The 15,902-nt window shown below is 51.6% G+C and overlaps 4 protein-coding genes across 4 annotated transcripts; 2 read left to right on the top strand and 2 right to left on the bottom strand.

Annotated features, from left to right (window-relative positions):
• Positions 1-16: 16 nt before the first annotated feature.
• Positions 17-1,837, bottom strand: CGGC5_v002478 (Cytochrome P450 monooxygenase TRI13; the record flags this gene model as incomplete). Its single annotated transcript, XM_032026733.1, has 3 exons — positions 17-174; positions 231-741; positions 797-1,837. 3 exons carry the CDS (start codon positions 1,835-1,837, stop codon positions 17-19), a joined length of 1,710 nt encoding a protein of 569 aa, XP_031876845.1.
• Positions 1,838-2,831: 994 nt separating this feature from the next.
• Positions 2,832-3,662, top strand: CGGC5_v002479 (uncharacterized protein; the record flags this gene model as incomplete). The annotated part of the gene is made up of 3 exons (XM_032026736.1): positions 2,832-2,927; positions 3,007-3,237; positions 3,444-3,662. 3 exons carry the CDS (start codon positions 2,832-2,834, stop codon positions 3,660-3,662), a joined length of 546 nt encoding a protein of 181 aa, XP_031876847.1.
• A 1,139-nt stretch (positions 3,663-4,801) lies between these two features.
• On the top strand, positions 4,802-12,838 carry alt5-5 (Highly reducing polyketide synthase alt5; the record flags this gene model as incomplete). The annotated part of the gene is made up of 4 exons (XM_032026737.2): positions 4,802-5,014; positions 5,069-5,213; positions 5,268-11,614; positions 11,669-12,838. 4 exons carry the CDS (start codon positions 4,802-4,804, stop codon positions 12,836-12,838), a joined length of 7,875 nt encoding a protein of 2,624 aa, XP_031876819.2.
• Positions 12,839-13,282: 444 nt separating this feature from the next.
• Positions 13,283-15,725, bottom strand: CGGC5_v002481 (Uncharacterized protein; the record flags this gene model as incomplete). The annotated part of the gene is made up of 7 exons (XM_066150970.1): positions 13,283-14,226; positions 14,292-14,502; positions 14,555-14,634; positions 14,690-14,783; positions 14,840-15,271; positions 15,338-15,506; positions 15,568-15,725. The coding sequence occupies 7 exons, from the start codon at positions 15,723-15,725 to the stop codon at positions 13,283-13,285; spliced, it is 2,088 nt and encodes a 695-aa protein (XP_066009664.1).
• Between the last annotated feature and the right edge of the window lie 177 nt (positions 15,726-15,902).

Here is a 15,902-nt window from a genome sequence, read left to right on the forward strand (position 1 = left end):
CTATGTGAAAACTACATCAAACTCTCCGAAGTCGGATATAGCATTGTTGAGGAGGGCGTAAGATCTTCTGATGGCCCCACGGGCTGTTCAGCATATCAGGAACAGGGAGAAACTCAAAGTTCCACACAAGAAGGACGAGAAATATGCGTAATTGTTGCATGGCTAGTTTTCTGCCTGGAAGTAATAGTCAGCAAGTGATCTCTGATAGAATGCATGTTTCTTCGACGTACCAAAGCAGCCTCGCGGTCCCAGAGAGAATTGCATTCTCGTCAATGCTGCAGAGTCAAATTCCTCCACGCCATTTTTGTCTTTCTTGATCCATCTCTCTGGCATGAAACGCTTTATATCCGTCGTGGCAAAAGCATGTCCTTTGCGGCGTTCCCAAGCTGCCCGACTGAACTCGCTGCGGACATCATCTGTTATGTCTAGGGGCTCGTTCATGAACTGAGCATTGCACATGATGTGGGATCCTTTCGGCACATGATAACCCAAGATGGTTGTGTCGACTGTGGCAGAACGAGCTAGCAGGGGCACAGTATTGGCGAAACGTAAAATTTCTTCCAATGCGCCATCAAGATAGGGAATTGAGGTGGATAGAATGTCAGAGGCAGATGGCACAGATCCTAGAGGCACAGATGAGAAGGCATCTCGAAGGCTCCTTCTCAGCTTTGATTGCTCCACTTGGTTATCAGCCAGCGTTTTGAAGCCCCAACCAAGTGTGATGGCGGTTGTTTCGTGGCCCTGATGCGAATGTTCAGTATGGGGTCGAATTTGACAGGCACGCTGTGTCACTTACCGCCACCAGCAACATTGCAAGTTCATCGCGCATTGCTGTGCCACTGGATGCTGGAGAGCGTTGCCCAGTCTTGGCGAACGCGATCGCCTCACGCCGAAGGACTAGGTCCATGGCGCAAGTGTCTCCTTCGTCCTCAATAATTATGTCGCCTTCACTTGTGAGCTTCTCGAAGCGTAGACGGGCTCTCGCAATGAGTCCATCAATCTCCTTATCCTTAAAGCTGCTGTAGTATTTGTATTGCTTTGACTGTCGAATCCACCAGTGATGCTTGGCTGGAAATGGAGATCTCATGATTCGCTCAATAGTGCCGTTGACGTACTCGATTGCATGGTACATGATTGAGCGAGGCGCTTTGGAAAACTCAATAGGCTCGTCTTTGTCAGAGCCTGATGCAGAATGTTCATTTTCGACCGCCTTCATCTCGTCGCGGAGGCCAGTGAGTCGAGTTCCCAGCATAGCGATCCAGATGGAGTCAAACGCTGCCAACTCCAGATCATCCAAAGCCTTGAAAGGGTGTTCGCTTGCAAGGGCACATTTCCGACTCCAAAGGTCGACTAACTCAGACGCGCAGCGATGCACATTTGGAGCGACGACCTTTCGGAGAAATTGAGGCGACATGACATCCTGCCACAATCGCCTCTGTTCCTTGAACGCCGGGTTTGAGAGCTTGACCATACTCGCCTCAGGGACCAAAGGCTCGAAAAACGCAATGGTCGATGGAGCCCGATCGAACTCTCGAGTTCGACGGAGCAGTATGTCTTCAGTCTCCTGGGGATCGTCGATGAAGATGAACGGGCGCGAAAATGGACGCAAGAAGATCTGGACGATGGGCGAGTTCAGATTGCGACATTGCTGAAACGAGAAGCTTGCGATTTCTTTGGTTTTCTTGAAGTGGGAAAGAAGTCCTGGAAGATCTCCAAGGATTCTCTGCGCAGATTCTATATTGTATGGGATGCCAATGTATGGCCTGGGTAACGCCCTTCGATACAGAAGCAGAAGGCCACAAAATAGTAGACCAATAATAACCAGAATGGATGCCATGATTGATGGATGTCTAGAACGGCAAAACCGCACTCTTTTGCGATACTATTTGATCGTAGCACAAGATCAAACGATATAATTGCCAAATCGTGCCCAGTGAGTTTTGAATCAACATTCAACGTGAAATATCTCGACTGTGGATGTACCAGCGTGATGTGCGTTCGCTTCAGTACATATCAGCCATGTTACTAAAAGATTGTGGTCCACTGGCCATGAACCCATAGGAAACATCCGATATGGTGTCACGGAAGAACACGGCACAGCCCTGGCGAGACATCTAGCGTGTAGGAGACGGGAGGGTTGACATCTCAGTATGTCATAGCCCTCGAAGCCATCTCAGGCAAGGCAACAGGATATTGACCTGATGATTCTATTCCCGTCCACAGCTCGATGTCGGTTGATCGTGGCCCACTAGCAAGCAGGAATCTCACAGCCCCAGTTGTGTTATTTCGAAATATCGTTCTATCAGGATGATCTTGATTATCTCTTCATGTTGCATTTTATTTCGCGCTTATTTCTGACGCGCTTTTCCTAAGACGCACCTTTCCTGAAATGGATAAAACCTCGCGAAGAGTGGGTCAGGATGTGCTAGGATTGAGAGGCGTGCGTCTTATTGCGGAGAGGGGCGTTCGCTTCGCAATTTCGACACGGAGGGTGATTGTAAACAAACAAGGGGCTCCATCCACGACCCGCCAGGTTGGTGTGGATGCAATCCGTGAACACGGCGCATGGCAAACTCGTGAAGCCAACAGTCCTGTCATCACTAGCGACATCTGAAGGACTCCTTGCAGTTGTATCCTGGCTAGTTCCAAATCTGCCTATCAACTCTCACCATCACCAGGCAGTAATGGGCAAGCTGATTCTTCCGAAGTATATTAAAATGGTAAACTCAGGAGATGCATACCACACGGGATAAAGTTCCGAATTTCGTGGTCACCTAATTCAATGCTCATCGTCTTGTCTCCACTTGTTCTTACAACCTTGAACCAGCAAAATGGCTGCTCCATCGACCTGCACGCTGCACAACTTGACTGGCAAGTTCAGAACCAATAAGCAGCTTTCAGACAGTTCTGATCCGCTTCTTGCTATTGTTAGTACCTAGACAGACTCTGACACGAAGACATTTTCTCCTTCCGTGATGCGGGCTACTGATTTTGCAAAACAAACAGCAAGGCATCAATTGGGCCATCCGTAAGGCAATGGGTGCCGTACCGATTGTCATCAACATCAAGGCCTGCCCCCCTGAAAATGGCGTCGACGTGATCGAGGCCGAGAACGTCATTGGAGGGGGAATCCACAAAGCCAAGGAGCGTCGTTTGCTCAACTGGGACGTCGTTGAGCGTACCGATGCCAACTTTGGTCGTCTCAGGGTCCAGAATGGATGGTCGGCACTGTCCGATGTAAGCATTACCCCTCCCCCACCTCACTAGCCCTGCAACATCCAAAATTCCAACCCATATTCTGTGAACCCTGCGGATAAGTCCCTTGCATGCTGGCGTAACTTCATTGGAGATCGTATGGAAGGATCCAAGGGAACACAGTATTGCGTGTTAATGGTCACATATGTTCACCGGCTGTATTGCGTTGAGCTAATTGAGTGGGGCAGATCAAGGATAAATTCCTCACAGATGGGCTTCAGAAGGAGCACAGTCAAGAATCTGTCATCATGATCAAGGTTGAAAATCTTGACCACGCATGGACTCAAGAGCAAACGTGGGGGTTCGAAGAGATTGACGGTATCAGACGTTATGTTCGTAAGATTGTTGTGACGAAGGAAGGCAAACGGGAGACGGCCCGCCTGGTCTTCGATTATGAATTAGCCTAAATAGTGCAGAACGGCGTAATTGCGCCACTGATAACAACTTAATGTTATTGATCATGTCTTAAGCCACATCCATGGATATGAATTGCCACTGTACATTGTTAAATGGAGTCCCAACATATCAAATGAAATAAACCTTTGTAGATTCAAACCTACCATTTTTACTGCAACCCACCTCCACTTATTCAATCCCCTGCTAGGCGTCCATGCCTGCAGACATCTAAAATGGAGAGAATAGTTAGGGCTGAGAAGGCCGGTTCCAGACACTGACAAGCCTTGGCACTAACGACACTAAACTAGTCACTTGAACCGGGCCATCGTGCCGCTCAAACGGCTTCTGCCTAGACCATGCCCGCCTCCATAATTACATGATGGAATCCTCCCGCGTACGGGCTGATAACATCGCCGCCACCATTCCCCGGCAAAGTTGCCGTGCTTACACCTTGTATGAGAGACACAAATAGCGACGTTGCGTGGTGGATCAACACCCCGTTGAAGCTATTTACTAGACAGGTTAGATTTGATCAGCCTGTCAGTCTTGATGCAAGACAACTTCAGGTTGTCATGATCCTTTGGTCAACCTTGCTTAGTGTCCATATTCTCACGGAAGGATCTCAGCTGCATCTCCTTTACGATGATACCTATTCAGGCGACAGGTTACTTCCATGGTGAGATATGTCTCATGGTGGCACGGTATGGATGTGATTCATACCTCGAAATGCTTGTTTCCAATCCTGAAATCAACCCCCCCGGAGAAGTCACAAACGTGGTTGATAGTTGTCACTCAGCCTCACCCGATGGATGGGACCGGCAGGCCATAGATTGACAAGTGAACAGGCAGATGAATCAGTCGGCACGCCACCATATCATCGTATAGCCGCTGAGATGAGGCCATTCCGGGAAACTCCACCGTAGTAGCAATACCATGATTTCGTCTCTCTTCAGCTTGCACACTGATATCAAACTGACGAATTTGATATAAGGCCAATCTCACCACGAGGAAGTTTATGTGGTCAATCCAAGTCATACTCACCTTTGATCATTCCATCATTCAGCAAGCCTTGATTCGTTCAACCGAGTGAGGGGTATCCTGGACACTTCTCCTTTTATTCAACAAGATTACCATCAACTCATCTATCACCATGCCTGCCACAACCACCCACAATAGTGCATCTAGCACCTACGACGAAGACATTGCCATTATTGGTATTGATCTCAAGTTTCCTGGTGATGCCTCGACTCCCGAGGGGTTCCAGAAGCTTTTGCTCGAGGGTCGTTCTGCCCTGAGTGATATCGGCAAAGAACGATACAACATTGATGCTTTCTATCATCCAGATCCCGAAAGGGCTGGTGCTGTAAGTGAACGCTGGTGTTCCCTGATTTATCACAATCACTAATGATATTCCTAGATCAATATTCGTAAGGGACACCATATCAAGGGTGATCTTGCAGCTTTTGATGCCCCCTTCTTCTCTATTCCGCCTGCGGAAGCGGCGTGCATGGATCCTCAGCAGCGAGGGCTGCTGGAATGTGTTTACCGCGCCCTGGAAAATGGTAAGCTTTCGTGATCAGCATTGGAGTGTGTATCAAATGCTAATAGCATGTCAGCTGGTATTCCCATGGAGAAAGCTGTTGGTTCCGATACCTCTGTCTACATTGGGTGCTTCACACGCGAGTACGATGGAGTCATTACGCGTGATCCCGAGCTCGATCTTAGATACCTGGCAACTGGTACTGGTACTGCCATGCTGTCCAACCGTCTTAGTTGGTTTTACGACTTTCACGGTGCCAGCATGACTCTTGATACTGCTTGCTCGAGCAGTTTGATGGCTTGTCACTTGGCCTGTAACAGTTTGAAGATGGGAGAGTCTTCTATGGCCATCGTTGGCGGAGCCAATCTCTTCTACAACCCGGACACCTGTATTCCCCTCACTAGTCTTGGCTTCCTTTCGCCAGACTCAAAGTGTTATAGCTTCGATCACCGTGCCAACGGATACTCTAGAGGCGAGGGTTTCGGTATCCTCCTCTTGAAGCGTCTCTCTGATGCAGTCCGCGACCAAGACACCATCCGTGCTGTCATTCGCAGCACTGTTGCCAACCAAGATGGAAAGTCACCTGGAATCACTCAACCCACCAAGCAGGCTCAGGTTGACGCTGCCGAGACAGCCTATCGCCAGGCTGGGCTTGACCCGAGTGTGACACGGTTCTTCGAGGCTCACGGTACCGGAACCCCTGTCGGAGACCCCATCGAAGCCAGCGCCATTGCCCAGGTGTTCAGCAAGTATCGCTCTCCTGAGGAGCCTCTCATTGTTGGTGCCGTTAAGTCTAACATTGGTCATCTTGAGGGCGCTGCTGGCATTGCCGGTCTCATCAAGGCTGTCCAAGTCCTTGAGACAGGAGTGATCCCTCCCAATATTTGGTTCGAGAAGGCAAACCCCAAGATCCTTCCTGAGTGGCATCTCAAGTTCCCCACAGAAACCACCCTGTGGCCGACTGATGGTCTCCGACGGGCTTCGATCAACTCCTTTGGTTACGGTGGATCCAATGCCCACGTCATCATGGACGATGCTTTCAACTACCTCAAGGATCATGGCTTGAAGGGTCAACATTGCACTACCGAGCTTCCAAACAAGAAGCTTTTGGGTGCTCCCAAGGTTGAGATCTCCGAGCCAATCGAGGCGAATGGCCACTCTAACGGCGAAACCCCTGGCGCGAACGGACATAACGGCGTGAAGACCGAAGAGTTAGGAGCTACCAACGGCCACAGTGCCGGTGCCACCAAGACAAATGGAAGTCTTTACCCGAACGCTGCAGACAGAATTTTCGTACTCTCCTCTGCAGATGAGAGCGGTATTGACCGCCTTGCGGAGACCTACCAGCAGTACCTATCCTCTAAGAAGGATCAGATCGATGATGAGGCCAAGTACCTCGAGGATCTCAGCTTCACTTTATCGTCTCGGAGATCTCAACTCGCCCATAGAGCCAACATCGTCGCACCTAGCATCGATGCCCTCATCGAGAAGCTTGGCGGCAAGCTGACAGCTATCAAGGCCGGCACCAAGCCCAAGCTTGCCTTTATTTTCACTGGACAGGGTGCTCAGTGGTACGCCATGGGACGTGAACTCCTCGAAGTCCCTTCTTTCAAGGAGAGCCTGGATTCTGCGTCAGACTACCTCCATGAGATTGGGTGTGAGTGGACCTTGACCGAGGAGCTCATGAAAGACGAGAAGTCTTCCCGTGTCAATGACGCTGAATTCAGTCAACCTCTTTGCACTGCCCTGCAGATTGCCTTGGTTGACCTGCTGACGAGCTATGGTGTCTCTGCCGGTTCAGTTGTTGGTCACTCCTCCGGAGAGATTGCTGCAGCGTACGCTGTTAGGGCCATCTCCAAGTCAACCGCGCTGAGACTTGCTTTTCACCGAGGCGCTCTCTCTTCTCAACTGTCCCGTGGTGAGGTTTCTCACACTGGCGGCATGATGTCGGTCGGCTTGGGCCAAGCTGAGGCAGAGAGCTACATTGCTGAGATTGAGCAATCCAAGACTCAAGTTTTAGTTGTGGCTTGTGTCAACAGTCCCAAGAATGTCACTATTAGCGGTAGCGTCGAACTCATCGATGCTCTCAAGGAGAAGCTTGACGAGAATGGTGTCTTCGCCCGCAAGCTCACTGTTCAGAACGCCTACCACTCCCCGCTCATGGAGCCCATCGCTGCCGAGTACAACCGTGTCATTGGCAAGATGAAGGCTGGTGTTTACGCCAATGACTCGGCTCGCCCGACGTTCTACTCTTCTCTCGAGGGCAAAGCTATCGACATCAGCGCTCTCAGAAGCCCTGGATACTGGGTCAAAAACCTTCTCTCCCCGGTGCTCTTCTCCCAGGCTCTCTCCGCGCTGGTCAACGACTCCAACCAGAAGACAAAGAAGCTTGGAGCCAAATACAAGGGCACACCCATTACCGAGCTTGTGGAGATTGGTCCCCATGCGGCACTCAAGGGTCCTGTCAGAGAGATTTTGGCTCAGCTCTCCAACACCTCTTCTGTGGCTTATGAGTCAGTACTCGTACGCAAGCAGTCCGCCACAACCACCCTTCTTCAGACTATCGGTTGGCTATTCTGCAAGGGCCATGACATCGATTTCAATTCAGCCAGCGATGCTCAGCCTAAGCTTCTGGTAGATCTTCCCGGCTATCCCTTCAACCACACCAAGACCTTCTGGGCCGAGAGTCGTCTGAGCAAGGGCTACCGTTTCCGTCAGCATGCTCGTCATGAACTCTTGGGCGCTCCTGTGCCTGATTGGGACAAGTCCAACGCCATCTGGAGAAACTGGATCAGGGTCAACGAGAACCCGTGGGTCAAGGACCATCGTGTCACCGGTGCGACCTTGTACCCTGCCGCTGGCATGCTGGTGATGGCGATTGAGGCTAGCGTCCAGCTAGCAACACCAGAGAGAAAGATCAAGGGCTTCAGGTTCAAGGAAGTCTCTTTACACATGGCCCTGCGTGTACCACTCAATTCCGATGGTGTTGAGACTCACTTCCACATGCGCCCGTACGTCGACAGCACGGCTTTAGCTGCGTCCAACTGGAGCGAGTTTGAGCTTCGCAGCTATGAGAACGATGGTTGGGTTGAGCACTGCCGCGGTCTTATCCAGACGGAGTACGAAGTACCGTATACGCCGGTCGACAACGGCCTCGAGGATCGACTTTTCGCCGAGCGTTGCGTGGAGACGGTCCGAGATGCTGAGACATCATGCACAGAGGAGGTCCAGATGAAGCAGCTTTATGAAATCCTGCAGACTGTCGGCTTCGACTTCGGACCTACCTTCCAGAATCTGTCCGACGTTCGCATCGATGCCCAGCGCAACTCAGTTGCCACAGTCACGCCTCCGGATATCAAGAGCAAGATGGCCTACGGTCACATTCAGCCTCATTACATCCACCCCACTACTCTCGATGGTGTTATCCAAAGCGTTGTCGTCGCCATGACCATGGGTGGTAAGGAGATGGGAGAGGTCATGATCCCCACTTCGTTCAAGAAGCTCTGGCTTTCTGCAGACGGCGCCAAACTCCAAAGCCCGCACAGGGTCCACGCCCACGCCAAGTTCCTTGGTCTTCGCCAGGCTGAGGCGACCTTCACTTCCATCGATGCAGCCACCGGAGAGCCTTTGGTTGTCGCTGAGGGTTTTGTATCTACCGCGATCGCTCAAAACTCTTCCAACAATGGTTCTGACTCCGGCCGCCATCTCTGCTTCAACATTGACTGGAAGCCTGACTTCAGCTTCGTAAACCAGGAGATCGCCACGCGCACTTTCCTTGCTGACGAGGAGCTTCTCAAGTTCGACCCATCTGAGCTGATCAAGAACCTGGAGACATTGTGCTTCTTGTACATGAAGAGATACATGAAGACTGCCACTCCTGAAATGGAGAAGGAGATGAAGCCTCACCACCAGAAGTACGTCGACTGGATGCGCTGGCAGTTTGAACGCTATGCGGATGGCAAGAACTTCCATCTAGACCCCGACATGGATACTATCGCGGAAGATGACACTTATCTCAAGGAGCTGGAGGACAAGATGGATGGCAAGTCTCCAGAGGCCACCCTTGTCGTCGCGGTAGGTCGGGCGATGCCGGATGTTCTGGCAGGAAAGCTTGATCCTCTCCAGGTTCTCTTCGCCGAGAAGCGCGCGGAAAATGTCTATCGCGCCGCAACCGGTGCTGCCATCAGCTACCAGAGGCTCTCAGCCTATGTGGATGCTTTGGCCACTAAGGAGCCTGGCATGAAGATTCTCGAGATTGGTGCTGGCACCGGTGGCATGACGCATCCGATGCTGGAGACCCTCACTCACTACAAGGACCCCAACGCCAGCGGCATCCGCTTCGCTAGCTACGATTTCACCGACATTTCCCCTTCATTCTTTGAGAAAGCCAGAGAAGTGTTCCACTACGCCGTCGACCGCATGAATTTCAAGACGCTCAACATCGAGAACGACCCTGTTGCCCAGGGATTTGAGCTTGGCAAGTACGACCTCGTCGTTGCTGCAAACATCTTCCATGCCACGCAGAGCCTCGATGTCACTCTAAAGCACGTCCGTAAGTTGATGAAGCCCGGTGCTCAGCTTCTTCTGTACGAGATCACCAATAACACCCTCATGCAAACCGGTTTTGGCTTCGGTTTGCTGCCCGGTTGGTGGCTGTCTGAGGAGAACTACCGCCAATGGAGTCCCCTTCTCAGCGTGCCGGACTGGTCTGAACACATGAAGCGGACCGGGTTCACTGGTGTGGATTTGTCTTTCACAGACTACCATGACCCCAACAACCACGTCAGTTCCCTCATGGTCGCCACTGCATCCACCGGAGACGCCAAGCCTCGAGCTCGTCCAGAGGTCATTCTTGTGACTTCTTCATCCTCAGGAATCTCTGACTCTGTTGCTGCAAACCTTGACAGAACCCTTGCTCGGCTGGGTGTTGAAAGCCGCATCTGCTCGCTCCTCGACCTTCAGGCGGACGACTTCGCTCACAAGGTCTGCATCTTCCTGGGTGATCTGCAGGCACATCCATTCTTGTTGGACATGGCGCCTGAGCAGTTCGATGGCCTGAAGAAGATGGTGACATCTGCCAGTGGTCTCCTGTGGTTAGCTGCTGGTGGTGGCCCATCATGCAAGACTCCGACCGCGGAGCTAGTGACTGGCTTCTCAAGGACCGTCAGAGCGGAGAATCCCAAGCTGAAGTTTGTCACCTTGTCGCTTGAAAATGGCAGAGACGTTGAGAGCATCTCCAAGTACACCACTCAGCTGTTTGATGCTATCTTTCTTTCTGGAGATGAGTCGGTCGTGGACAATCAGTTCGCAGTGGTTGATGGAACTATCCACATCCCCCGTCTGGTGGAGGCAACCTACATGGACAAGGCCATCAACGCCAAGACGAACAAGCCGAGACCTGTTGAAGCAGAGTTCGGCTCCGATCCCAGCAGAGCTCTGAAAATGGTGGTCGGATCGCCTGGTCTTCTTGACACGCTGCATTTCATTGACGATCCGCTATACGAGCAGTCTCTCGCGGATGATCAAGTAGAGTTCAAGGTGATGGCGAGTGGTCTCAACTTCCTCGACATCATGGTCTCGCTCGGTCAGGTGATTGGCAACCAGATTGGTATCGAGGCTTCTGGTATCGTCACTAGGGCTGGCAAGGACTCTCCTCTCAAGCCTGGCGACAGAGTCGCAGGCATGCTGAGAGGTTCGGTCAAGACCTACGCTAGGACCCCTTACAAGGCCCTCGCCAAGCTTCCCGATAACCTCTCCTTCATCAATGCGGCCACTCTCCCTGTCGTTTTCGTCACCGCCTACTGCGTGTTGTATGACATCGCAAACGTTCAGCCTGGAGAGACTGTCCTAATTCATGCGGCAGCCGGCGGTGTGGGCCAGGCCTGCATTCAGCTTGCCCACCTTCGCGGCGCCGAAGTCTACGCTACTGTGGGATCCCTGGATAAGTGCGAGCTTCTCCAGAAGGAATACGGCATCCCACGAGACCACATCTTTTCCAGTCGCGACTTGACATTTGCGCAGGGTATTAAGCGCATGACCAAGGGCAGAGGCGTGGACGTCGTTGTCAATGCTCTCTCTGGCGCAGCTCTTCGTGCCTCCTGGGATGTCATTGCTCCCTTCGGTCGCTTTGTTGAGATCGGGAAAGTCGACATTTACTCGTCTGCTCGTCTGAATATGGAGAAGTTCAAGAACAACGTCCGCTTCGAGTTCTTGGATGTCAGCTACTTTGGCGAGAACCACGAGGATTCCTTCAACAGGGTTCTCAAGGCTATCATGCAGCTTGTCGCTGAGGGTAAGATCAGCGAGCTGCGCCCCGTCACGACATATCCTCTGTCGCGTGTTGAGGAAGCGTTCCGATACATGCAAAGTGGTGCCCATTCCGGCAAGATCGTGATTGAGCCGCACGATGACGACAAAGTTATGGTAAGTGTAGACCGACAACTGCGCGCCATGAATTGACGCTAACTCAGTAAACAGATTATGCCGAGCCAGAAGCCAACTTACCACTTCGATCCCAATGCGTCTTATGTTATTTCCGGTGGTCTGGGTGGTCTTGGACGCAGCATGGCCAGCTGGATGGTCCGGCGTGGGGCCAAGAATCTCATTCTGCTCTCCCGTTTCGGCCCCGTTCGTGAGTCAGGTCAGAAGCTCATTGCCGAGCTTGAGTCCCAAGGTGTGCGTGTCGTCGCTCCACCTTGCGATGTGACCAGTAGACAGACTCTCGAGCACGTTCTTGAGGACTGCCAGAAAGACATGCCTCCGATCAAGGGATGCATCCAGGGCTCAATGGTTCTCAAGGACGCCGTTTTTGCGAACATGACCTTGGAGGACTACGACACTGCTGTTCGACCCAAGGTGCATGCATCTTGGAACCTACACGAGGTCTTGCCAAAGGACATGGACTTCTTCATCCTCCTTTCCTCTGGCTCCGGTATCGTTGGAAAGGGCGGCCAGGCCAACTACTGTGTCGGCAATGCATACCAGGATGCCCTTGCCCGCTACCGCGTCAGCCATGGCCTCAAAGCTACTGTCCTCGATCTCGGCATCATCCTGTCAGTCGGCTATGCCGCCGAGAAGATCGACGTCATGGGCCATCTCCGTGCCCAGGGCTATGCTGCTCTGAGAGAAGAAGAGTATCATGCTCTTTTGGACGAGATCTGTAACCCGGCCAACTCAGTTGCTCCTCTCGTTCGATCCCAGATCTCACTGGGCTTCGAGATCCCCGAGACCCTCCGGTCCAAGGGTATTGAGTTCCCTGGCTGGATGCACGAGCCTTTGTTCAAGCATATCCACCAGATTCGCACGATGGGTGGCAACACCGAGGAGAGCAAGGACTCTGTAAACTACAGCATGTTGCTAGCTGGTGCCGAGACCCTTGAGGCTGCTGAGAACGTCATTACCAAGGCCATCGTCCAGAAGCTCTCCAGAGCTCTGGGAATTGACGCTGCCACTATTGATTCATCGCAGCCCCTGCACGCGTATGGCGTTGATTCCTTGGTAGCCGTGGAGTTGAGGACTTGGTTGTCGAAGGAGATGGGCGCTGAGGTCGCCGTTTTTGACATGGTTGGCGACTCGACTATCAGATCACTGGGCACCTTTGTTGCTGCGAGAAGCACATTGGTCAGAATTAATAATGGAGAGAATTGAGTCGGGGTATTAGACGGGTCGAAATGTACATAAGGTAACTGACTAAATTTGTATATAGCTACCTTAGACTCTAACGGTACTCGTTTCATGTTTTCGTTTCAGTTGCAACTCCGGGAGCCTGCATTCTTCTAATGACAAAATTCAAATCTTGCCCAGATGCCAGTGCGCATGATTTCCACTCCATCTCAATAAGAGTTTTCGACTTTCACGCGACTAGTGATCACTGTGATAACGGCAGAGACGAGGGCGAGGACGACGAGGACGACGACGACGACGAAGACCTCATTGAGTATGATAAGAATCATCAAAGAAGAGAATAGTGAATATGATATTATTAGTAGTAGAGAGAAAGAGGAATAATAATCGCTGAACAATGCTCTACCTAATTACATACCTAGCAGCTAGAGGTATACGGCCGAAGAGCAAATTTCCCATTCAATAGCTCTAGGTTCTAATCTTCCTGGTAGTCTTTGTTGCGTCCCCTTTCTGCCAAGAAACAAAGTCGTGATACCCAAAGTCCGGGTGATAATCCGCAGGCTTCAGCTTCCCAGAGCTAGGGAGCAGCCTGCCCACGGTGTTGGTGAGAGCACTACCAGCAGCGCTGCGTGCAGTGTTGACCTTATCCCCTGCCCAAGACTGGATGCCAGAAAACCAGCCATTACTCTTGGGCTCAGCTGCCTCCCGCTCTTCCTTTAGTCTCTGTGTCTCTTTTTGTCTGTAGAGAAGGTTGTGGTTGACTTCAATGAAGAGCCTCTCCCACATTCCAATGCGCTCTTCTGGGAGAATCTTGCCTTCCTTCTCCCATACCCAGTTATTCTTCGCTTCCTCTAATTGGTAGAGATCAGACTCAAAAGGAAGCTGGTGGAGGACCAGTTTATGATCGGTATTGGGGTCAATCGGCAATCCTCCGTGAACTGATGCGACAGTCCCACTGAGCGTCTCATACGTCGACGCAATGAAGTCCTTGTGGTGAGGGTCTTCGACTTGGAGAGGGAGGCTGCTCTTCTGCAATTTGTACCCATTCTTGGTCAAAGCAGAACATTCCCAGTCGCCATTGTCGTCCAATCCAAGACCATCGTAGAGATAGCGAATGCGTACAGATGGGTGGATGAGTTCGTTGGGTTCTTGAATGACGTCTTTTCTGCCATCCTCCATATAGGACCCAGGCGTGCGCGTGCCAGCCACAGTATTCCCACCCGTGACGGTCTGCCAAGGGTACCAAAGAGCGTTGTAAGCTTTGTCGGGGATTGCGGTAGTCGCCGAAGGGCTGGAGATGCGACCCTTGCCCCATTCTCGGGCCTCGACAGATGGATCGAGGGTGTAGAAAATTCGCTTCATCTCTGGGGTAGAAAACTCAACTCCAACTGAGGCGAGTTGATCCGCCATCCCTGCAAGAGATGGGTGTTAGTCACTTGCTGACTGCTTCGTCAAGGGAAGGCGAAGAAATACATACATGCAAGCGCAATGGTCGCGATCTGTTGATCCTCAAAACCCCCGCCGACGTTACTGTGGCTTCCTGGAAACCATACTTGACGAAGATGGGTGGTGGTGTTGCCCCTCTTGCCCCAAAGAGTGGGGGAAAAGGCAGTCCGCCATTCATCGAGGGCTAAGGCGTGGAATGCGTGCTCGACATTGGGGTGAACATTCAAACTGGCGAATCGAAGCTAAAGACTGTTAACTGAGATGCCTAATACAATATTATGGAAGATTGCTTACTTCATCGGCGCTTCTATCGGTGCGAATCTTCTCCCAGGGCATCTTGGGCCAGCCCAGGCTGCCGACCGTATCCCAGACTCCTGTGTACACATGTTAGCTAGATTCCAGAACCTTTGTCCCTTCGTGGATACTGACCGACAGCCTGAATGGTGACAACAACTGGTGCAAAGTACCAGTCTGTCTTGCCATCTCTCTCTTGCAATGTTCTCTCGCAAAGGATCATTTGATGCTACAGATCAACATGTCAGTATCATCATCATATGGGATAGAAGTCCTCTTGCTAACCTTCTCCAAGAAATCGCGATACTTCTGGGCCATGGTAATCAAGTCCATGCTATCGACGTCCTGCTTCTTACACTTTGTAATTCTGTCGAAGAACTTCTGCTTATCCTCGTCGAGTTCCTTCTGTAATGTGACATGATCTTTCCTGTTATCTTTGGTCCGGAATCTTTCCAGTCGCTCGTAATTGGTGAGGGTAAAGCCAGCAAGGTGGTCTTCGATATTGAACTTGGTACCAGGCCTCCAGTTTGGAAAGTTCTGGTAGTCATGGAAAATGTCACCAAAGTTGGCGAGTCCGACACGATTGAGGAGACCGATGTTGCAGACCATGCCCGAGACGGATCGCGCGGTGAAGGCACCTCGGGAGAAGCCTACGATGACGAGCTCATCGCCTGGGTTGTAGTTGTCGCAGATGAAACGGTAAACGTCGGCGACATCCTAAGAGAAGAGTTTACTATGATTATCCGGCTCAAAGACGAGCATTCACAATGCAGATGAGCTCACCTGAATAATTCCCTTCCCTAACACTCCGCCCAAGGCTTGTGCGACCTTGGACTCCTCGGTGCCTGCGCCGCGGTGGTAGAACACAATCTGGGGCATGCCGGTGCAGCATTTGTGTGCGACTGCAGCCGATAGCCGGGCAACATTTGTGGAGATGTTGCCTTGCTGGTTGCTGTAGAAGCCCTTCCATCAGCGCCTTCTTTCTCAGCTCCTACGGTGATACGAATACTGACGAGTTATTCCAAGTTCCATCACAGCAAATCACCAATCTTTTCTGGTTCGCATACTTGCTCGTTTTGTGGGCGCATGGCTCAAGCTTGGGGCCTAGTTGGGGAACTTCGAGTTGAATCTCGGAGACCCATGGGTGGTACTCAGTGGCGGGATCGGTCATGTTGCGATTAGCGACTTGACCGGGCTTTTGCACACGATCTGAGCATGTATTGAGTTTAATGAAAGAATTGCCGTCCATATATGTCAGGGCAAGAACGTCTGGTTGTCGAGAAGGAATGACATGATCGCCGTTGTCAATGCCGAGCGCCCGCTGTGAGACAATATTTTGCGAGCTATT

This window comes from Colletotrichum fructicola, assembly GCF_000319635.2.
Source record: "Colletotrichum fructicola Nara gc5 chromosome Unknown KSG_Nara_v1_contig01, whole genome shotgun sequence".
Taxonomy (NCBI): domain Eukaryota; kingdom Fungi; phylum Ascomycota; class Sordariomycetes; order Glomerellales; family Glomerellaceae; genus Colletotrichum; species Colletotrichum fructicola.